The sequence below is a fragment of the Notothenia rossii genome (genome assembly GCF_949606895.1).
Source record: "Notothenia rossii genome assembly, chromosome: 4".
Taxonomy (NCBI): Eukaryota; Metazoa; Chordata; class Actinopteri; order Perciformes; family Nototheniidae; genus Notothenia; species Notothenia rossii.
This window is the reverse complement of record NC_136902.1, coordinates 81,685,192-81,709,948: the sequence shown is the minus strand read 5'-3', so window position 1 is coordinate 81,709,948 and position 24,757 is coordinate 81,685,192. Positions and strand designations below refer to the sequence as shown.

At 40.9% G+C, this 24,757-nt stretch overlaps 1 protein-coding gene across 6 annotated transcripts in view; it reads left to right on the top strand.

The window, feature by feature from the left end:
• The window catches only part of grm5b (glutamate receptor, metabotropic 5b), a 69,585-nt gene that overhangs the window by 10,463 nt on the left and 34,365 nt on the right, over positions 1-24,757 (top strand). For all 6 annotated transcript variants that reach the window (XM_079677361.1, XM_079677360.1, XM_079677362.1 and 3 more), the window contains 2 exons: positions 6,692-6,766; positions 7,194-7,368. In XM_079677361.1, the coding sequence (XP_079533487.1) occupies positions 6,692-6,766; positions 7,194-7,368 (250 nt within the window). The remainder of the gene's footprint in view (positions 1-6,691; positions 6,767-7,193; positions 7,369-24,757) is intronic.

Genomic DNA, 24,757 nt, shown 5'->3' with positions numbered 1-24,757 from the left:
ACACACACACACACACACACACACACACACACACACACACACACACACACACACACACACACACACACACACACACACACACACACACACACACACACACACACACACACACACACACACACACACACACACACACACACACACACACAGGACTGGCCTCTGGCATTGCCTGAGGGCTTTACAACAGCATTTGAATTGAGCTACGAAGGGTAAGTGTGTGTGTTAAAGTTGTGAGAGGGTGTTTTTGTGAGGTATTTGTTATCGTGTGGTTATAATGTAGGGCAGGAATTTATAAAGAAGAAACAATATTGCAGATATGCACTTACTGTAAATAACTGTCTATTTTTTCACACTCTACCCTAATAACAAGGTTGTTCGGTGGTAATTAAACCTTGCAGAATGATATTATTGACCTTAATTCTTCCAATTGAAAACGTGAAATCTTGAGACGATCAGATATTTGTGTAAATCTGTCTTCTCTTGTTTATGTTAATGAATGGACACGGAGCTGCCTACAGATCTGTAACAATATCAATGTCAGAAATAACATTTGTCTTGTGAGTGACATTTTTGCTGTCTCATGAGACAGATCCCTGTGTGTGTGTGTGTGTGTGTGTGTGTGTGTGTGTGTGTGTGTGTGTGTGTGTGTGTGTGTGTGTGTGTGTGTGTGTGTGTGTGTGTGTGTGTGTGTGTGTGTGTGTGTGTGTGTGTGTGTGTGTGTGTGTGTGTGTGTGTGTGTGTGTGTGTGTGTGTGTGTGTGTGTGTGTGTGTGTGTGTGTGTGTGTGTGTGTGTGTGTGCAAATGTGTGGGATTGTCGGGGAAAGTATTGGTCTTTATATTTCTTCAGACAAGTGGGTTTGACCTTGGAGCTAGTCCTCAAGGTCAACTGTTTCCTCCTCAAACACAATCAATCTCAAACAAGGAGAAATGGAGGGTGGCTGAGTGAGGACAGAAGGGTTGAGAAAGCGGGAGAAAGATACGAAAGGCAAGGGAGGGGAGAGCAGGGAGGAAAATGCAGGAAGAGGGAAGGAAATGGGAAGAAGAGAATTGGGGGATGAGAGACGGGAGGGAGGAAGAGGTAATGGGGAACACCGTAATAACAGTGCCAGAAATGGTACAAAGTGTGTATGTGGCTGTGTAATGCTTGGGATATATAAGACGAAGAGTAAAGAAGGGGGGGTAAGCATATAGACTCATTAATTCTCTTTATTAACATTTAGCATCTGGAGGGCGATGGAAACTGATATGGAAGAAACTGAATAATACATGTTATATCAGCACAGTAATTACATTGATGTGATGAGGTAATATTATTGGAGAGGGGAATACCATGTGTATTCCTTTCATGCCCCAATACATATGCAAATGTATGCATGTTGAGTTGGACAACCGTTTCACTTCCATTTGTAACGCGAAGAAGTCTCTCTAGACTAGTCGTGTATCATCAGTCCCTTTTCGTCCTTTTTATTCAACATTTTTCATCTTCAAGCTTAAGGGTCAAGTTCTACAGAAATTAGAAGTGAGTCATAAAGAAACCAGACACACAAGATGGAGAGATATATTCAGATATATGTATAGATCTGGCAGTGGCTCAGTCAGTAGGGGCTTGGACTGTGAGCCGTAGGGTCGCCGGTTCAAGTCCCCGACCAGACCTAAATATGGAGTGTGGACTGCTACTTGGAGAGGTCCCAGTTCACCTCCTGCCCTCCCGTGGTGCCCTTGAGCAAGGCACCGGACACCCCCCTTCCCCCCTCTTTCCCATTGCTCCCTGGGCGTTGTACAATAGCTGCCCACTGGCTCCTAGTACTAGACTCCTGGTACTAGGATGGGTTAAAAGCAGAGAACACATTTCACTGTGTGTGCTGTGTGCTCTGCATGTGAGACCATTAAAGAGGGTTTCATCCCTCCCAATTCTATTCTAGATAGATGGTGACTATGCAGTGCACGTTGCGACTCAAAACTATGTTACATCAAATGGGATGAAAACAGTATCGAAGGAGTTGAAAGGCAAACTGGTTAAAACATAGGGGTATATAATAGAATATTTTTCACTGATATACGATCATTTTCATTGAGCCGAGGTCTGTGGGACACATCATTAGTAGGAGAGACTTCAACAGAAACACAGACGCCTCTTTCTTACAGAAGAAAAGTTTGAACAGTTCCTGGAATAAATGCCTCGAGCACTTTTAAGAGAACAGGGTGTAGCTGAAGGTGCTTAGTCGCTTCACTAGTCACTGAAAGGAAAGGGATGTGTTGTCCATTAGCCTTTGTCAGCATTCTTTCTTTAAATGCGCCACCACTTTTATTGTTGCTAGTATGTACATGCACTCTAGTGAATAGATCAAATGTGTGCCTATTTGGTTATGATCAGATATATCATGAAAGAAACTAATAATGATTAACACATGTTTGAAATTGGGTTTCAGTTTTGCTTTAGTCGAGAATAATTATTATCCTCGGCTGTTTCTCTCTTTCTCTTTCCGCTCTGTGTCGCTCGGTTCAATTTCATTCAATTCAGCTCAATGGGTTTTATTGACATACAATTTGACACGTGTCACGAGTACTCTCCTCCAACAGAAATTGATCAATCTCAATAAGTCAAGATGTCAACCTTTTCTCCACCTCTTCTCTCACTCCCTTTTTGTCTTCTCATTTCTTTCTCCCATTTGTCTTGAATGACTCCTCAACTCCTCCGTTTTCTCTCTGTCTCTATAGCATCTCATGCCCTGTGCCTCTTTAACTGCCATGGCCGTTGCAGGATTGAGGAAGATGAAACTGGGATGGGTTCGGGAACACAGTGTAGAGAAAGGTATAATGATGGGGAAGAGGAGAAAGACGGAAAGTGCGCAATTATTTTTTTTATTTTTTTGGTTGTATATTCAAAGATGGTCATGGGCCAGTTTTCGTGGGTCCCCATATAACAACAGTTCTTGTCTCTTTTTAATGAGCCTCGGTCTCAGAACTACATCTGCTCTGATAGCAGATCTCTTGTTCTGAAATCTGGAATCCGTTGAATGGCTTCTGTGAAGATGGATAGATGGCTTGGCAGCTGTTTGGCTGCCCAGGCTCTGTCCGCAATTTATACAAGGGAGCATGACAGAGAGATTTCCTGTTGGCACAGATGTAAGTAAGGTCATTAAGGGCTACAAATGGCTAAATTGTTGCCATGTTAAAATGGATTCAAAGCATTCACTGGAGGATGTTGTTTATTATACTGCGTCTGTAATAATTTGCACCTGTAGAGAGATATATGTGGGCCTGCATACAGCATCACAAACAGTGTGTTCATGATGTGTGTTTGTTTCTCTGTACGCGAACAAGAATGGTGCATGGGCACAGACATGGTTAATTTCTGACTCCAGAGTTTGCTCAGTAGAATGAAAGCATGGTGCAAGTGGATTTGGTCATTGTTATAAACTGCTGATAAACACCCTGTCTGTTGCCTGACGCTATTTCCATAAAAAAAAAAGAACGAGACATTGTTGTGTAACGCTTCGGTGCGAGGTCGGTACAGCGCGAAAAGGATACATTTGTTTTCATTTATTTGAAATAGACAGTAAAGTGCAAGTGCCAAGGACGGATAAAATCCTTCCACAATTTTTATTTTGAAAAATAAGGAATGTTTCAAACACCTGTATATTGCACTGAACAGAAAAACACGCATTAGGCTGTACAGCTGAAAAGCATTTGAAAGTGAAAATGCCAAAGGAAATATAATTATACAAGATAAATGTGTGCTTTAGGAGGAGTGTATCAATTAGATGGCTATGTTTGAACATTCAAACCACCCACACATTAATCATCCCGGTGATAGACACATCTTAGCGCTAGAGTAGCCTGATTTATGCATGTCTTCTCAGAGCCTACAGCGGTGGGCAGCTTCGACACATAGCCCTTGTTTTATACCTCTCTCTCTCTCTCTCTCTCTCTCTCTCTCTCTCTCTCTCTCTCTCTCTCTCTCTCTCTCTCTATCCCCTATTCTATCTGTTGTTGTAGCTGACCAGGAAGGAACTTTATGAGTTGATGACAGACAGCTAATCCGGATCTATTCTGATAATCAATTGACTCGGAACAAAAAGGAAAAACCTTTTGAGTTTGTTTTGTGTGCATTTCTTAAATCTAAATGTTGGTGGAAAAACAAGTCATTTGAAGAAAATATTTGAACAATTCCTCAAACAAGAATATTGTACCTTTGAGTCTTTGCTTGTCTGTGTGCAGAGGCGTGCTGTTTTGTGGTAATGTGTGCGTTCCATTAGCTGTGTAATCTTGTCTAACACAGTGTGGGTGTCAGTGAGTGTCAACCCCTGGGGTATTTCTGTGTTTGACATTTCGCTACACATAGTTTTAGCGCTCCAGATGTGATATGGGGTAGTTTGGGGATTGAGGACAACTTGGAGAGAACAAAAAAGAGGGGCAGAAAGATGATGCCCTTTACTGAATAGTGTTTATATTTTTACTGCATGATGTTTTTCTGTTCTCTGGGTAAAAAGGGATCTAGGGTTAAAAGGAGGAGAGACAGACAGACAGACAGGAAGGGAGGGAGGGAGGGGGGGGGGGGGGGGGTTAGGGAAGTAACATGTAATTGCATGTAATAGACCTGATAAGAGTGACAAGAGGATGAGAGTGGTAATTGAGAAGGATGAATAAAGGGTGTGAGGAAGAGGGGAGGGATGAAAACGATAGGGGGGGAAATACACTGAAGCACCTGTCTCTGCATCTTAAAATGTACTGCCTGATGTTCTGCTAGGAGAAAGCAGGGGGTAGAGAAGACAAGTAGCAAGAGGAGGGGGAGAGGAAGCTCCACAGAGGGCAAGTGGGAGACCCTTCAGCCTTGCATGTTGTAATTTATTGCAATATATCAAATGAATGAATGAGTCGAGGTAGAGGGATAAAAGCAAACGAGGGTAGAGGGGTGTACACGTGAGGAGCACACAGTGAGAAAGGATTTCCTATATTTCTGCACATTTTTACTTTAAGCTGTTTTTGTTCTTTTTTCGTTTGCCATTGAAATGATATATATAGTTATAGAGATTAAGGACACGCAGCTTTGTAGAGGGGATCAATAAGAGGTAAAGGGGACAAAAGCACAAAGGGTTAGAAAGGAAACCGAGAGAAGCTGTGAATGTGTGATCTCTGTGCTGGATGTCCCAGTGGGTTTTTTGTCAGTGGGAGGTGATGAACCACAGGAAGGCACTATATTTGAGGAGAGCGTTTGAGGTAAATCTACCCTATGTGAAATAAGATACCTACATTTTTTTCCTAAATATCAATCCTGGGTTAACGAATGTGTGCACATGAGATTTTTAATATGTAATAATCAGTGATGTTGATATGATGACTAGGTGGGTAATAGAAGTGGTAGTGGTACCTATAGTGACAAATCCCAATATTGCTATAATATGAATGTATGGCCTGGCCCTAGTGTGATGTGTTCTGCTCCAAAATGTGATGCTAGCCATGGTCTACACAGGACATATTGGCTGTAAGTTGTGTTAAGGTTAAAAGGCCTGTGAGTGGATATAAGGCAGGATTTTAAGTAATAGACGAGGTGGGCAAGCTGAATTGAAACAATCAGATCAAAGTATCAAATGTTGAAAAGTGCATTTAGAGAAGTCGATTTGAAGCGAGTGTAAGATTTTCAGAGGCAGAAATGAAGTGATAAAGACACACATGACAGGATTACTGAGTGAGAGAGAGATGTCTCGCACATACAAATCCCTTTTGAGACCGAGTGAAGTAGGTTACAAGCTTTATCGATTTTGATGATGGTAACAGTTTGAATGCGTGCACGCGTGTCAACATGCAGGGGAAAGACGGGCTGTACCATCTGTCTACGATTCCTCTCACTGAGACACTAATTACAGGACTTTACACCTCGCTCCACCACACTCATCATTGGCCTGACTACACACACATAGACTCACTGACACACACTGAGTTGCAACAGCGGTCAGGGATTGTGGGACGTCTTGTCCTATCTGCTTTTTTCAGCGTGCTCTGCTTCCCGCCATGGTTTGTCTTTTTCCCAAAAATATTTTCCTCTCTTTATTTCATCACTCTTTATCCTTTTTGACTTATTTTTACTCATCAGTGTAACTAGAGCACGGATCAATACAAAGAAGATGTATCAACCTCAGGCATTATTTAAAAAGAACGGGGTTAGAAAGAGATGATTTCAATCTTTGATCCTATCAAAACAGAGGAGGGGGACAGATAAAAGGGAGAGGAAGAGAAATTAAAGAGGGGAATCCTATCATATCCTTTGCCAGTGTGTACAACCATTCATTTGCATAAATTCCAGGTCACCCACTTTCTCTGGCAAAGACACGGGTGCTACTGTGGGGAGACGCTTTCTCTGACACAAAATGTAGCTTTAATGAGATATGCAGTAGCAGACGAGTTAGTGCAGTGGGCATGTTTTTGAGAAAGGGATCGGGTCTCAAACGTCCTCCTTTTCCACCAAAACATTTTATTTAGACCATGTGTGATAGAAAATGACTTTGTAGTTTGCACAAGTCAGTTGCAACTTGAATGGAATCAATATTGTTCATTGTCATTATGTATTAAGTATGAATTATATCTATTTAACCATCTATCCCTCCAATCATGCATTTACCTCTGCTTTTGAATCTGCTGTTGTTAAAACAAAACAGAATTCAATTCATTTCCCCTTTCTTTGTTTTTCCAGGCAACTATGGTGAAAGTGGGATGGAAGCATTCAAGGACATGGCAGCTAAGGAGGGCATCTGTATCGCCCACTCTGGTAAGATACTCAGGTCACAACAACAAGAGTAAACTAATCAATAATAATGTGGAATATCTAGTCAAGTAAGAAATGGAATTGTATTTTAGTGGGTGTATAGTTTGTGTAAGTGTAGCTAGCAAACAGCAATAACCTACTTTTTTTTCAAGCACCAGGGTGTCCGCAGTTCAGATAAATGTATCTGCAGCTTAAAGAGATCTACCAACAACAAGACATATATTTTACAACAAAAATCTGCCTGTTTTTTATTACATGGTGAAGACCCATTTCACACTGGGTGTCAGATGGTTGAAACTAAAGCATAATGAAATAGAGCAACTCAGACAAAGAAAAACCCCAAAGGAACTCAACACATGAAACAACAGAGATCCAACATATCACATTCGTCACAGACCACATTTGTATTTGTCTGACATGTTATCCCCAGGCAAAATCTGGAGCAATGCTGGAGAGCAGAGCTTTGATCGGCTGCTGGAGCGGCTGCGGGCCCATCTGCCCAAAGCCCGGGTGGTGGCTTGTTTCTGTGAAGGCATGACTGTCCGCAACATCCTCATGGCCATGAGACGCCAGGGACTGGTGGGAGAGTTCCTGCTCATCGGCAGGTAGGTGCTGCTACACATTTGAGCTCTAATGTATTGTAATGTTAATGGACCATATTACCATAAATGCATGAGGGACATGCAGTACCGGGTTTGCCCCAGGACAGTACTATTAGTAGTATTGTGATGTGTCACAGGATCCTTCGTTTCCTCTGTTTCCTCTATGCCTGTGAGTTTTGCTCTTTTTCTGGGAAAGGAATATGATCAGATTGGAAAAAAACAAGTTTGGAAGATGTGTTTTGTAACTAGTGTGTTCCATGTTATATAGCCAAGCAGCTACACACGCTGAGCATGCACTGGATGTTTTAGAAGGCAGATGGAGAGGCAAAGCAGGCTCTGTGCTCTTCTCTAAAATAACCCTCTTAGGAGAGCCATTAATGATCATAAACACAGGGCTATTAACACAAAAATAGGAGCACAGCTAGTAAACATCTACTTCAAACTCATTTCAACCAAGTTCGATGCCTAACATGTGCACCCAGCTGGTGATAATTGTTCAGCACTCACCCCCAGATCCAGATGATTGTGACTGGCATTCGCCTATTACACTTCCAAAAAGAATTGGCATGTGTTATGTGCTGATTTTGTAGCATTATATAAATATATTTATAATTAATAACCTTTTAAGCAAATAACTGATCAGCTTAATGCTTCCATTACTGTAATTAGCTGAACGAGTTGGACAGATTCAGACCTCTTTCGTTTTGTAATCTGTTTCATTTTTGTGTTTGTTTAATTCACAAATGTGCATTTATATCTTATCTAGTGGAGAAGGTCATTTATCTGGTGGTGTTGGCCGGCTGCTACAGAAGGGTACAGGAAATCATGGCATATACACTAGGAGCAATGACTTGACATTACCACTGAGCAACAAGTGAAACACATTCTAAGGCTGTCAAACCAGATCATTTGTAACTCGTGCTATGTTTTATAACTCCTTTTCAAAGACATGAATTCATTCGAAACCCCTGTGACGAGTCAATTGAAAACTGTAGGTTTTGCCATGCCTCTCAACTGCATGATGTAAAATACTTGAATAGTTTGTAGAGTATATCCAAACTGTACAGCATGAGACATGTATTACCCTTTTAAGAAAAACACACATGCTGTTTTAAAATTTGGAGGCGGTTTTCACATTAAGCCTTGTTCTCACTTAGGTGAAATCCTCCTACAATTCACTTGCAAATATAACTGTGTGTGTGTGGGTGTGTGTGTGTGTGTGTGGGGGGGGGGGACATTGTAAGTGTGATCATGGTTTAAATCTTGAAGTCGTCATTACAATAACTTTGAGCCATTGCAACAGGTTCCAAGACTTATCTGAACAGTATCTTTTAAAACTATGGTTTACTTCAAGCTTAAATGACCTTTGCCCGGGGAAATGTGCAAGTTTTATCACTTACTCCAGCCAATATGCATAAAACAAAGTTAACTTCAATAGTTTGAAACCATGGTCATGTATTTTGATTAAAATGCAATGTATGTGATTCTATCCTACTCTTCCTGCAGTGATCTGCTGTGTAACTAAATCATAGCCAGCATCATTTGTGTTGTCATCGCCACCATGATGCTCATTCTCATCACCCTCGTCTTTCTGATCATCTTCATCTACCTACATCATCATCATCATCATCATCATCATGCTGACATAGAGGTAAAGTATGAATTCATACTGAACCTGCTTTATGTTTATTGGGTTTGCTTTGCCACTAGAGATGAAAGTGATAACAGAGAAAAGATCATAAAACAGAGATGAATGTTCTGTCCTCTCAGAACAGAAACAAAGGGAAGGATCAGCTACCGTAAAAGGCATACCTTTCTTTCATGGTTTTATTTTATTTATTTCTGGGAGAGATTCTCTCAGTGTGTAGTTCAACAAATGTTTGGATTTGTGGCCTCAAGCTACAAAACTTGAATAGGCCCAAACATTGCCCTCCTCCGACATACAGTGTGTTAGCCTTTAAACAAAAACACTTCCAACTGGTCCAGTCATTGGAGTTGCTTAATAGCTAGTGGTATAAAGATTTTAAGCTCCCATATGTGAATTAATTAAATAAAGAGAATCTGAAAAAAAAGTAAATTCTGAGTCGCAGTTGGAGGGCTTCAGAAACCAGGGTTTTTTTATCAGCAGAGGTGTTACTCCAAAGCTGCATTCACATGTAATGCGAGTTGCTTTTTGGTCACTGCAACGTTGGGTGCAGAGCCTTGTGGTGAATCCACTTAGTTAAGATTTATTTTCTATAGTTCAGCCCCTGCTAGCCTGCGTCCCTTCATACAGCAGCATCTGATTGGTTGCACATCGAAAGGTCAGCGATGAACAAGGTCAGAGTTGAAATACTTTTGAACATTGAGGGCAGCGCTCCTCGACAGTTTCAAGCTTCCACCTAATAGGGCAGCACCACTCTCACAACATCAACGCAGATCATGTTTACCGCCTGTCTTGCCAATGCTAAAAAGAGACTCATTCCAATAATCCAAGTACATGTTGTTTGAGAGTCCGAAGCTGGTTGCTGGTTTGTCATTGTTGCTTGCATCTGTTGTGCATAGCACCTGCACGAAGGACAGTGGGATCAAGGCTATGGTAGGATCCTCCTTCACTTTGCACTCATTTGGTGAAGCTCAATGCAAGGAATCCCCTGCAATTAGAGAGAAGAAAAATGGTGAAACAATTCTGAACAAATAAATGCTAATAATGGATACAAAAGACAGATGATGAGACCAGTTATGGTACACCTCACTTCGGCAAAGCAATTTCCAGTTTGTTCAAATTAAACAACAAACAAAATAATATTATTGGATATAAAATCTGAGCTGTTATACTGGACTTTTAGCTTCCTTATTTAATCAATGGATTCCAACAGCTTCCTTAAATTATGCACGTCATCTTAACACCACTTTAACACTCTCTCACAATGGTCACTTGCCAAATGAACATTTCTGTATCTAAGTGAAAAGCATTTAAATCAACCAAAGCCCTCACTCCTTTCTGTCTTTCCACTTGTGAAGAAATGGCTTGTTCATATTTTTTATTGCAGTATATGTTGTAGATCTCTGGCCAATCGGTCTTGATTATGTCGGTTAATTGAATATCAGCCTTCGTTAGCGTCAGTATCATAATGACTGTAGTTGTAAATTGCAGATGGTCACGGGTGGGTGCCCTTCTCACTGGAGGTCTGTGGAAGGAACTTCTGATTATCCCAGCTGGGCAGACACCCATTTAACACCAGGATAATTACATTACCAAGAGCACGCAGAAGATTATTCAGTTACCTAGGGCAGATAAGTGTGGTCATTACAAATATGGACTGCTACAAGATCTCCAGATTGCAATCATTTGAGATGAATGTTTGATTTTCCCTGATTCTTTATGGCTGCAACAACATTGTAATATAATGCGTCCGCATCAAAATCAATCATTTGTATTATTCGTTTTAATTAGTTAGATGAAGGCTTGATGACTCCTCAATTTGTTTGTACATTTTTTGGAACTTGATTCATCCTCGGACGTCTCAGTATAACCTTATTTTGAGCAACATTTATACTGTTCCTCTCATTAAAAGATAAAATATAACCGCCTCCTGCAGCTAGTCTGAATGATTCATCTCTGACACGGCTTATACCCTGCTCCTGATAAGTTTATTATACAATAAGAAGTAATATTATTGACATTTGACATAAGTTGGTTTCACTGTTTTTCACTATGTTTCTTGGTTTAAGATGATGTACTTCCTTGTCTACAAATAATCCTAAACACACAGTGTATTGATTGCTTCTGTCCTATAATTCCACTTGGCGCCAGCAAGTGACAGACCATAAATGAATAGCCTTGATTGAGATAAATATCCAGCCACATGGGACACACAAACACTCACACTTACACGTACACACACTTATGGGACACATTCACATTGTCATTATTCTACTTATATCAAGTTAACAACCTCTTCATCTCTCTTAACGCGAAACATCCTCTCCTTTCTCAAATTCAAATTAGGTCCGACACAAACACATCTGTTTCAGCTGTCATTCTGATGTTTTGCATTTCCTCCTCCCACAGTTTTTGCAGTCATTCAGAGCAACCGCTTCGAAATACCTATCGAGTCTATAGTTTATTGTTAATCCACGAAATGACTTAAAAAATGTGCAGATTGTGTGTGTGTTCAAAAACCGTACCAAACGAGGCTGCTACCTTCAGTTTTTGTTGGTTAGTGACGTTAGTTTTTAGATGAATGGCTCATTGCGCTGACCCTTCCTAGAATACATTCCCATCCTGGTAATGCAGGGCATACTGTGATAATAACTGACGTATCCGACTTCACAGCAACATCTCTGTGTTGTATAGTCAGTCATTTCAGTTGGAAATATGATTCACTCCTAAGCGCCGTCTGCCTTTCACCTGGTACTGTATGTCCTCTTCATCAGTGCTATTTATAAAATGGCTGTATTTTCTGATTTGCAGCAACACAAATTGCAGGGAAACAATCTCTGTGCTGTGCCTGCCCTTGATAACACATTGGTTAAAAAATATAAATACATATAAATCAATACTTCAAAACCAATGCTTGTTTGCAACTCCACAGTTCAAGCAGTGTAGTTGGCAGCCAATAGGAAACCACCGCTGGATTCTCACCAGAGGACAGATATTCAGTCTGCACAAAAGAAAAAGCTATTCAGCTGAATGAACTGACAGAGAGTAGTTTGAATCAAAAGTCAAAAAGCCGACTCTCTGTGGAGATCACCCAGCGCAAGTCTGCACCCCTTCTGCATGCTGTTGCCATGGAAATATCCCCTGCCATATTTGGATAAATCCAGCATAGCGGCTGGGTTGATAAGTGGCGCATGCGTATGTGGATATGTGAATGGCTATATGCATGCGTGGGTTGCTTCTATATGCGCGATACTGTCAGGAAACGTGTAGTATAGCAGGTCTTTATGTGTTGCTTAGTCACATTGAGTGACATTGAATACACCACGCACTGTCAGAAGAGGGGCTTATTGATAATGCTATTGGCCATTTCAGTTAAATTCAGAGCCGGCACATTCCTGTGATGATGATCTCCAACACCTCTCATCTCTATCATCTCGTTTTGTCACATTTCTCATTCCTCATTATTAATAATCTTTTTTCATCATCAGTCAATTTGTTTGGTTTCCACTCAAGGGTGACTTCATCTTGTCGTGTCTCTCATTCTGGGTCACTTTATCCTTCTTTGCAATCAGCTGCCTGCTTGAGTTTAAGAGTGTGATGTATGCGAACTGAGACCCTGAACGGATGGTTTAACAGAGGTCAGAGCCCCGCAGCGTCCCACTTCACACCACAGCTGTGTGTTAAGGCTGCACTTCCTGCTGGTTTTAAATTGAAGGAAATTTGAAGGAAAGAGGTTAAATGGCACTGTGGCAAAACACCTGATAGGTCTCGAAACTGCCCGTCCTTAAAATTGATTTTTAGCGGATTGTACACCTGCATGGTAGTGAGAGGAGATCAAAGACAGGGTGAGGGCAGAGCAGGCAAACAGAGCGAGGAGGGGGAAGGAAAGATGCAGAAAGGCGAGGAATGGAAACGAAGGGAAAAGATGATTGAATAGAGGAGAGATTAGCAGTCGAGGGGTGTGTGTGTGTGTGTGTGTGTGTGTGTGTGTGTGTGTGTGTGTGTGTGTGTGTGTGTGTGTGTGTGTGTGTGTGTGTGTGTGTGTGTGTGTGTGTGTGTGTGTGTGTGTGTGTGTGTGTGTGTGTGTGTGTGTGTGTGTGTGTGTGTGTGTGTGTGTGTGTGTGTGTGTGTGTGTGGGGTTTATCCATCACAGCCTGGTTTGGGATTGCCGTAAAACACACACATTTACACAGGCACACATTCACTTACAGTGGTGCTGATACACACACTCATACTTACTGTTAGTTCTCTTCCAGCCTCTGATGTAAGGAGTATTGAGCTGTGTAATGTTTGTTTGTTTCATGTTCATTCATCCTTTGATTAAAACAAAAGCTGCTTTATGTCATTTAATTGATAAAACAATGTGAATTCATTCTGCTCTTTTCACAGCTTTTGGTAATAGAACACAGGGGAATATGTAGGAAAGCATGATGGATGGAGGTGGAAGGAGATTAAGAGGAATTTATTTTGCATGTTGTATTGGTACACTGTGATAATACATTTCCAGTGTTTATGGGCTTGTGTGTGTGTGTGTGTGTGTGTGTGTGTGTGTGTGTGTGTGTGTGTGTGTGTGTGTGTGTGTGTGTGTGTGTGTGTGTGTGTGTGTGTGTGTGTGTGTGTGTGTGTGTGTGTGTGTGTGTGTGTGTGTGTGTGTGTGTGTGTGTGTGTGTGTGTGTGTGTGTGTGTGTGTGTGTGTGTGTGTGTGTGTGTGTGTGTGTGTGTGTGTCTGTTAAAGTGTTGCGAGCGAGGTATCTCCCTATGGGGCGGTGTCATCTGTAAGGCTATGAGATCAATAAATGGTCTGTGGCCCCATGGCTTCTCTCTGCAGGTCCTCTGTGAAACATTTAACAGAACACACACACACACACACACACACACACACACACACTTTACAGCATGTTCTATTTTTTTGGAAGAATCACTAATCCATGACACACTTAGACTTTCCAAAATCTAGACTTCCATTCCTTAGGGCAATACGTATGTCCATGTGTCTTGAAATGGGATATCTTGGAATGATCAGATTCCACAATTCGGATTTTGCAGACAATACTGATTGCTCATCTGATTTTAAGCTAAAGTCCTGTCGTTGATATCATATCTCATGTTGGCCTCTTTTCGTTAGCATCTGCTACTGTACAAAAACTACAGCCTACATAATGCTAACTCATTTGGAGCTGTTATCTTTGCTATTTAAAAACTTCAACACGGTTTGATCCTCTCTGTCCTTCTGTTGAACCAGCCATGACCTCTTTGCCTCGGACATGGAGTATGTTGAGCTGTGATGTTTAAGCCGTGATGATCTGGGGCTATTATTGTTGATAAAATATTAACTGGTCCTTAATCTAGGCATGTGGATGAAGTACACATACTGTTGTTGAGTCTGGTTCTGTGCTTGGATTTGAAGTCATGTTAAAATGCATTTTGTAAGAGGTTTTCTTATTTGGGACAAACGTCGGAGGGGAGATACTCCTTGCTGTCGTGTTGCAACCTGAATGATACTTTTTTGTCCATTTTTGTTTGTAATGTTGACTGTGCAGGAGTAGCTCTTCAGTGGGTCAGCACCTGTAGCTCAGTGGTGTAGCTCAAAGAGTTCCTTGTTTTACTTCTTCCAGAGCTTCAAACTTTCTGTTTCGTGCTAGCAGAATTTTGCTATTTTTCACTAAATGTGTACAGAAAACTGCACACTCATAGGGACAGTCTTTAAACGTTAAATTATGCCAACCATGGCAAAAAAAACCTTGACGTGAAAAACTGCTTTATTAAGTACAGAAATAAAACACTTATTTTGGCACATTAGCACATTTCTAGTAAGGCCTTAGAATGCGTCACGGGGCCTTCACCATTCTTGATATTTTACGTGATATTGTCATTCTTTTGTTGTTCAACATCAAGCTTGTTTCCTTTGAATGTGTCAAAGGAAGCAATTCATGAAGCAAAATTCCTTGGATCTATTTCTTCCTGTGTCAAAAGTGTCAAGCACATATCAAAGAACTCAGCAGGTTTATGTCTACAGATTTTAAACCCAGTTGAAACCCTACCATGACTTTCAATTTCCGTTGTCAGTTTGGGTGAAGTCCTCTCATACAGCCCATCAAAAGGCTGCTGAACTGAAGCTATCCGATATCAAAGAATTCTTTATTCAACTCACAAGTTTTCCCTTTTTATCTCTGTCTCTCTGTCAGTATCTTTCTCTATCTTTTGCCCTTCTGTCTCCTTGTCTTTCTCCTGTTGCTCCTGTCATTTTGACACTTTACTTTTCTCCTTGTCTCTCTTTCTGAGTTTTTCCTTTCCATCGACCAGAAAGGATACTACAAAAAGCATTCTTCTTTCTGTTCTCTATGTTTACCTTGTCTGCGTCAACTTGAGTTGAGTGGGAGGACTTATGGCAATACCCACAACAACAAATAATAATAAAAATAATAATTTCAATTTCTATAGCGCCTTTCACGAAACCCAAGGATGCTTTACAATGGTAAGTAACAAAACAGAACACAAAAAAAGTAATAATAATCATACAGATAACAACAGATTTCCTTTTGCCAACTAGTTTTAATTCAGGCGTCTTTACGCTCGACAGCTTCTTTGTTCATGTTAAGGTCATCCTGATGAGAGCCTGCAAAGGGCCTCAAATACACTGCTTTAAAGACGTTCTCAATTTGAGGGTACCATACTGATGTATTTACTAGAAACAGGAAAATAAACATGAGGGGAAATGAGAATTACAACAAAATAATTAGTTGACAGCAAACTGTCTTTACCAATGGACATATTTCAAAATGGCAACAAACATAGAAGTAAATATGCACTCTTTTGACAATAAAAAGAACACATAAGATAAGTGCAATAGGGGCTTTTACACAGTTTAAAATGGCCGTAGTTCCTAATAGCTGTGGGCATATTTCTCTTTCTGTGCCTGATGCTAAATGGAAGTGTTTTATACAAACTTTAGTTTTTTGTTTATACAGCTATACCAGGGATCAGAAGCACCTTTTTATTATATACAGTGTTTTCAAGTCTCATAAAGTGATGCACTCTGTGAGTGTTATACATTGTATTTTGTAATGACCCTCATAGGGAGGTGTTGTCTCTGTTGTACTGTATTAGGTTTAGCTGTTGTTGTGTATGTTCCCTCTAGGTCAGCGCCTGCAGTAGGGCTTTTGCTGTAAATTATTTTTAATGGGATGTTGAGTCCACTCAAATGGCATTACAACACAAATCCCTAAAAAGTGTGTTAAATGTAATGCTGCATTGACCGTGTGGAATATACTGTATGGCAAATTGGGTGTTGGCTATTTTTAACCACATGATATAAAATCCTATAACACTAGTGTGCCATGGGTAAAATGACAAATACAGTTACTACAGACAAACATCAGTTTTCTATCTTCAAAATCATGTATATGGAAAGTCTGGATGCTCTTTGTGTTCTGGTGCTTTGGAGGGTATGGTTTCTATCATCGTTCAATTTACAACGTTTTCTCGTTAAACGGCATATTTAAGGAGTGATATTCCAGAAGGGAAGGATATCTCTGGTTCCATACTAGTCATTCTTTAGATTGATTCAACACACAATAGGCTATTAGCAGTAGGAGCCGGTTAATTTTGTTCTCAAATTCCAGTCATTAGGTTGTTCTGCGGCTGCATTTCCTCCTGATCTTTTAGCTCTCTGTTCCCTCGAAAAAGAAACCGGTTGATTAATGACTGCTAGTGATTACTCTGCAGCTAGAAACAAAGATTCAAGAACAAAAAGGCAATACAAAGGGATTTCTAATTGTGTTTCAACTACGAGTCCCTAGACAGGGAATTAAGAAGTTCTCCATACAGTATGTAGGGCAGATCAGTGGGCACAACCACAGGCAAATAATACAAGATAACCTACCTGGAGTCAGCTGTCTTACCAATATGTGCAACATGCCAAAAAATGCATGCGTGCATCAATTCCTACACATACTGTAGGCATGGCTGACACACAAACACCTACCAACACATACTCATCCTCTTATTGCTCTCCTAGGGAATGGCCTTATCCGCTTACAGCACTCCAATGGGAAGAGTGCAGGGAATTAGAGGAGGGGGAGACAAACAGACAGACATAAGAGGCAGAAGGATGGTGATGGTAGTAAAGGCAGGTAGAAATAAGGATACCAAAGTAAATGCATATATCTGTCCTTCTTTAAGTTTGTGTGCTTATGAATCTGTGTTTGCGGTTTCATGCGTATTGATGAGATGTACTGCGGGATTAATCCGACCGTTACGTCAGCCTAATGGCTCAGCATACTCAAATACACATCCACACAAACCAAACAAATAATCCTTTTAACAGTCGTTGTCATAGTAATCCACACAGGAATATAAAGGGTTCCCTGATCGTTGTTTTCTTCACATTGTTGAGATGCACTAATGTAAGTGTAACAGTAGTTTACTTGTATTTTTTTTTTTAAAGATAGTAGACATAAATGAATGAACACTGACAACAAAGATCTCACCAGGTCCCAAATTACCTCTGATGTTTGCTCTCAGTACTCTATATTCCCTCCGACTGTTTCCATTTCCACACTTGACTCTCTGTCTCCCCACTTTATTGCTATAATCAGCAGCAGCTTTTCAATCTATTTCTCTCTTTTGTGCAATACATTTACTTGCCATCCATCACAGGAGTAAAAGGCTATCTGTAAAGAATTGCCCTGCCCTCTCCTCTATACCTGGACAGGAAATTAATTGACCCTCTTTAGCTCTGACTCTGAACCAGTCAAAGATAATTAAGAGAAATATGAACTGTGATCTATTCAAAAGCAGACTCCTAGTGGAACAAAGGATGTGAATATGGAAAAATGTATTCTTTCAAGTGCTCTGTCAGATACTTTATTTTAAAAATAGTGTTACTGTTTTTGTATTGGCAGCATGAGAGCAATGGAGAAACGGGATTGCATGACACATGCCGAGAGAAAGAATGCAACTAATCACGAGTATTTCAATAACTGTTCTCCTCGCTCTTAAAATTCAGTTTTTAAAAGTCACCTCTTCTTGGTGTGATAAAAAATATGCTTTTATCTATTCATCACATCAGACAAATTGTTCTGTTGCCTAATGTGTTAATGGGTCACAGCAAGAAGTGGGTCGTCAAATGAAATATTAACAGAAAATGGGTTGCCTTGGCTGGCTTGAAAATATACTGAGATGTACTGGCTTGGGATGATTCATTGTTCAGTTCACAATGAACAGAGACATGCAGTGAAAAAGTGGAAAGGTAAAGTCTGGCAGAACATCAAGCACGTAGGCACTCGAGAAGCTCAGTCCTTCGTGTCTGTCCGAACAAATACAAACACAACATACAGAATCACTCTATATCTAAGTAGCTTGTCCCCCATTGTATAGGATTTGTGAAATTGGCTACCAAAAGATGCATTTGATAGAACATACAGAGCAAACTGAACACATTTAACAACAGATTTGATCCAAAATGTCTGTATAGGCTCCTAGATTGTCATGAAATGGTGTTGGCCTACTTCCCAGCAGCTTCCTTCTTTATACCTTGATGATAGACTTAACATCCAAAAGCTTATTAGCCTTTTAGGTCCCCTTCTTTTTTAGCATGCAACGATGACATATACTTTCTGGATATGTAGTCTGCAATGTAAGGTGGCTAAACCTTTAGTTTACCCATGAGATGGGATTTCAGAGGCAGAAAGAAGTGGGGGAGGTGAAACAGAGGTTCATAGCCTGCCAATTCAATTCCCCTCAGGAAAGTTGCTGCGCGACTGAATGGATGATCTGTCAATGACTGTATCCTTGGTGTGCGGGTTCAATCTTTCTATCAGAAACTTGGTTGACTGATTGTTCTACTCCTGCTTCTGTTCGATTGATCTCTAATCTACTGCAGTTTGTCTTGTGTCTACTGAGGATGTCATTCACAATAGGTTGGAGAAGAAGTCTAGGGCCATTTGGCTATACTGTATGTACCCTCGGTTCTGTTTTGATGAGCCACATAATTGCTTTTAATGGACAGTTAATGTTCCCAAGTGATCCACAGTTTAGGCTTTATTTAAAGTAATCAAGGATAATGCAAAACAGGGCAGCACATTATGCTATACATGGAGAAACATGACAAATGAAGCAACGACAAAGACGGTAACAGTAGTTCATTGCTGTAGTGCATTTTTTAAATGTGCAAAAACAATGGTGAATTTTTTGGGTCAATGGATCATACGGGATGCAATTTCATACGTACATTAAAACATGGTAGCTTTTATTTATTATCCTTACTCTCGAAATGTACTAATATGTCATTCCACAGTATCTACTTAGCTCTTAACATCCTGACAGCTTAGTCTTTGTTGAATATGTTGATCAAGATAAGGTTAATCAGGGTAATCCACCTTTAATAATGAGACAGAACTAATGAGCTATATACGTTATGCAGGGACATTTCACTGTTAATTACCTTTGCAATGATTTCAAACTGACGACATGGATTGCATATGTCATTTTAAATATCTGCACGCCATTAAATCTATTTGTTTAGCAGCTATTTATCCTGAATGTGTTTGTGTCAACGTGTACACACTACTTCGACTGCATGAAGTTAGCAGTTTAGGATGTCCTCCCCCGACTCCGGCAAGCACATATACAAAACGCTGTCACCCATTTGTCTCGGTCTCCCTCACTTTCCCTCTCTTCCGGTGAGCTCAGTGAGACGGGTGTGATGTGCGCCGCATCACAGCCCCCGCACAGCTTGTTACTATAGCAACACAGGAGACAGAGAACAAGACAATTATAGAAAGACAGAGATGGAGTGAGAATGTGTGTGATGGAGAGAAAGTTTGCATGGGGGGGATCAGGATGTTTAATTTGTGCACCGTACACATGCCTCCATCTGTTTCCCGTTACTATCATTGAGGACATTTCCCAATATTCCATGGATATCCATTGGGTTATTAAGGTCACCGATTGAAAGCTTAAGCTGATTTTTCAATGTAGACACATTAATAATTTGGCACACTATTCTGTTCCTACAATTGCTTCCATCTAGAATCCGGGGAAAGTCTTTGAGTTCTTTAGGACAGTGTTAACAAATTGTGAGGTTAAACGAGATCCGAAAATACTGTAGTCTGTGCCACACATTATTAAACATTTACTGTATATCAGGGGTCGGCAACCCCTGGCACACGTGCCAGCATTGGCACGCGGCACCGTAACCAGTGGCACACTAGGAATAAGTGGAATAAGTGTGCAAAATATTTAAATTAATTTTCGGATCCTGAACGCGAGACCGCCGCCAGAGCGCGTCTCCCCGTTACCTGCAGAAGGAAGCCATGCACGCAACGCAGCCCCGCTCTCTTTAACTCCAGGTGACTTTCTGCCGCTTTCCTCCGTGGTGCAGTGCTGATCGTTTCACCACGGAGGAAAGCACTTCACTAATTGCAGTACCCATAAGGAGCTGTACAAATGACGCAGTTTTTGCGTGGCTGTGTTTATTTAGTTGAAAGCCCAGTGGCGATCTGCTCATCTCTCATCGAAATAATATGCTACAAAGGGGCGGACTGGCCATCCCAGACCGTAGTCGAGGAGGGCAGAAGCAACAAGCTTCAGGTTCAATAACCCACTTTAGCTTAAATGACTGGAGAGAGGCGAGCTCTTCTTGGGAGGACGTTGCATTTATTTAGCTGTTCTTCTGTTTCACAAAATACATCACAGACCTCTGTTTTTCTGCTTTCCCGTTTCACTTCCAGAAACATACACACGTTCCCTCACTGTCGCTCTACCATTCACACACACATGCACAAGCCGCACCCCTCTCTCCCCCCCCCCCCCCCCCCCCCCGTTGATAATTCTCGATCGTTGGCACGCTGATAACATTTTTTATTTTTTTAAATGGCACTTCATATCAAAAAGGTTGCCGACCCCTGCTGTATATAAATGGATCCAGTGTGGAGACTTTATAGAATAAAACATCCTGTAAATGCAGACTTACAATACAATCTCAAAAGCACAAGGAGTGCAGCAAACCCTCACCTGGTAGAGACCGTTCACCGTGTGTCACTCCTGCAGAGTCCCTGCTACAGCGCCCTGGGTTTGATCCCTGCTGGGCTCCTACAGCTGCATGCTCCCCCCCCCCCCCTCTCACCTGATTATCCTGTTTCTTTCCTCGCTAACACTAGCCAAAAATCAGAAATACTGAAAAACACAAATAAAAAAAAAAAGGGTCGGGGGATTGTCAATAAATACAAACAAAATGAAAGCAAAGGTGTATCAGAAGATCAGTCGACAAACATTGCCTCCAGAGAAAAGCTATTAAAATGTGTTGCTAATAAAAAATACTAACGATAACATTTCTAAAGTAATAAAGTTTCTTACCAATGCAGCATAAAGCTTTTATGTGGGAAAATCCATTGCTGACATTGATGAGTTTAAGCAAACCACATTATTGAGCATGCGCTAACACCAGAGACACACTGTAGCCAAAGAGATTGATTTCCACAGAAAATACATTGCTCCCCAGACAGCAGAGTTTACTAACATTAACTGTGTTAATTAGGACACACAGAGGACAAGCAGCATTTTCTACTATCCTCTATGCGCTCAGAGTATAAACCGATTCAAGAATAATATTTCCCGCTGAAAGAATACCCAGCTACTGTGGTTTAAAGCTGTGAGAAGTGGATCAGTGCTGTGGGTGAAAAGGCAAACAAAACCACTAAATCTGTACATTATATCTTTACCTGCCATTACAGTAAAAACCCATGTCTAACGATACCCTTGTAAATCCATGTTTATACACAGATGTATGATGTATATTAGCTTATATGTAATATACTGTATCCTGACTAAAAAAATGTATCTAGTATGTTACATCTGATTCATTAGCTATTTATTCATCGATCAATCAATATTATATATACATAATTATGTATTATATAAGTTGTCTCAATGATTTACTCCCTTTTTTAATGCAAATAAGCCACATACAAACGCCGGAAGGGTTTAGGAGCGGGAGAAAAAGAGTAGAGTGCTGCTTGAGATATATGTGGTACCAATGAGATGTGTGAATGTCATTCAAATCCAAACGAACATGCAGCTAATTTACCGTAGATCTGTCTAGTTATCTCTTTTTCTTTCCTTCGACACATACACTCTCAGGATTCTGTGGGCGATAATCTGGATGTCTCGTTACCGGGCATTATCTGCACCTCTCCTTGCTAATCTCTGCTGTCAAACAGACAGTGTGTGTGTATGCGTGCGTGTGTGTGCGTGCGTGCGTGCGTGTGTGTGTGTGTGTGTGTGCGTGCGTGTGTGTGCGTGCGTGCGTGCGCGTGTGTATGTGTGCAGCCCAGCAGTATAATTATTGCCGTTGTGTAAAGCAGGGAATAGTGACTGCTGCTTTTAAGCTGCCGGTCCGTCATTAGGGTTACACAAGATGGTCCATTAATGGCTGTGTGTGTGTGCATGAGTGAAGAGAAGAGTGTGTGGTAATAATATACTTGGCATTGGAGATTGTTGTCTTAAATGTCCATGGCCTGTGATGGCCTGTCGCGGTTCATCTCATTTAGCTGCTGCTTTGGTCCAAAGTGACTTGCAACAAGTGCAATCTACCAATGTTGATGACCTCAGGAAAGCAAGAGACCTGCAATTGCATTGAATAAGCCTGGTGCGCTAGTTTGAAATAGACCAAACCATAAGTAGAGCAGTTATCATTATTAATCTTTCTTAATTTCTTAAATTAAGTTCTTTTTTTGAATTTGTTATCCAAGTTTAGTTGAAACCGGTAGGTTCTCAGTCTTTACAGTGATGGAAGATGAATTTCAGCAGTATATAGTGTGTATTGGTTTAATATTAATGCCATATAAACATTTTCATAGTATTTATAATATAATAACTATGGTTATGATTTTTGGTTGTGTGTCATATTAGCGTAGGTTCATAACGGGTCGCTGTAATCCTTCCTTGTATCCTGACTAGTCATCATTTACACTGAATGGAAATGTCTATGCCAAATAACGACACAGCTTAACTTCGACTCTCACCTCTCAGTCTGGTCCCGGACGTTGCCTTTGAAGTCAGTTAAACGACTTGGCTCTGGCAGAGTGGTCTTAGGATGTAGAAACTGAGAAATTGGAGGAGTGCTGAGAGGAAAGTAAGATGATGTAGAACAGGTTGGAAAAGCAGAGACGTAAAGAGGATCAGGGAGCGAGAGACCAAAAGGCCACCGTGGTGATAAAGATGAAGCAGAAATAAGAGGGAGAGAGTAATGTTACATTGGTGGTGTAATACCTGAGAAGGTGATATTACATTGTCCGCTGTGCTGAATATGAGAGATGACACTTTTATGTGTGGAGCAATAAAAAGTGATGAGGCCAGACTGGGAGGAAGAGGCAGAATATACAGCTTCTTTCTCTCTATAACTCTCCACCCACTGACATTATTCCTCCATTTCTCTTGCCTTGTGTTTCTCTCTCTCTCCACTCTCTCCATTTTTCTCCACCTTGTAAAGAAACACAGATACAAAACACTGCCTTCTTCCGTTTGATCCACCCTTCTGTCAGTCATTGTATCTCCGCCCCTAGAGATCATATCTGTGCCACTTCGTCCTCACTCTCTTGTCTCTCTCAATCTTGTCTTATCTCTGTGGATTTAGTTGACTTGAACCTCTCCACTCTGGGTGTTTTTCTCACGCTCTTCAGAGTCTGCTGTTTCGTTCCTTTTTGCCATTTCATTTTACTTTTTTTATTCAACCTTTATTTAACCAGGAAGGTCTCATTGGGATAACAAAAATCTCTTTTTCATGAGATTCCTGGCCATGATAGGAAGCAGCACAGTTAAAAACACATATTCAAAACAAAAACTGAGAACATAATGGTCACAATCAGATCATCATCTTAAAAAGCATCTCCAGACAGAGTTGTCTGCTTCTCGGTCATTAAGAAGTACTTTAAAATTGGTTAGAGGGACCAGCTCTCTGAGTTTCAGTTCATGTTGCACCTGGTTCCAAGCAAATGGAGCAGCGCTACTGAATACCCTTTTCCCCAGCTCAAAGTTGTTTTAGGGACAGTTAGCGGAAACCAGTCCTCAGAACAAAGCCGATGTGTTCCTGTACTATTCTGACGGATGTAAATCTGAAAATAAAGCTGGAGAGCACCAAGAAAAGCCTATGGGTGTGCCAAAGCTTTTGTCTACGGGTGGTCAGAGCAGACCATCGAATCCAAGCATACAAGCCGCAATGGTGATGAAGGGTTTTAAGGTTTGTAATGAACCTCAAGGCCTGTAGAAGACGTATTAACATAAACCACATCACCATGGTCCAGCACCGACATAAAGGTTGCAGCAAAACATTTCTTTGGCCTCGAGAGAGAACAAGACTAGTTTCTAAAGTAGAAACCTAATTCAGTTGTCATTTGTATTTAACCTGCTGTTGAATGTGTGGCTTAAGAGACAGATAATTGTCATCCTCACTGCTTTCAATGTTTTAATTTAAATGTTGAACTGTATTTGTTGTCCATATAGGAGAGACAAGTCAAAACATACTTTTCATTTCACTCCCATACTCACGCACATGCACACTATTCAACAGATACGATTTGTTGCTGAACCAATGTATGAGAATGTATTTGTGTGTCTTCTAAATATACGTGTGTGTGTGTGTGTGTGTGTGTGTGTGTGTGTGTGTGTGTGTGTGTGTGTGTGTGTGTGTGTGTGTGTGTGTGTGTGTGTGTGTGTGTGTGTGTGTGTGTGTGTGTGTGTGTGTGTGTG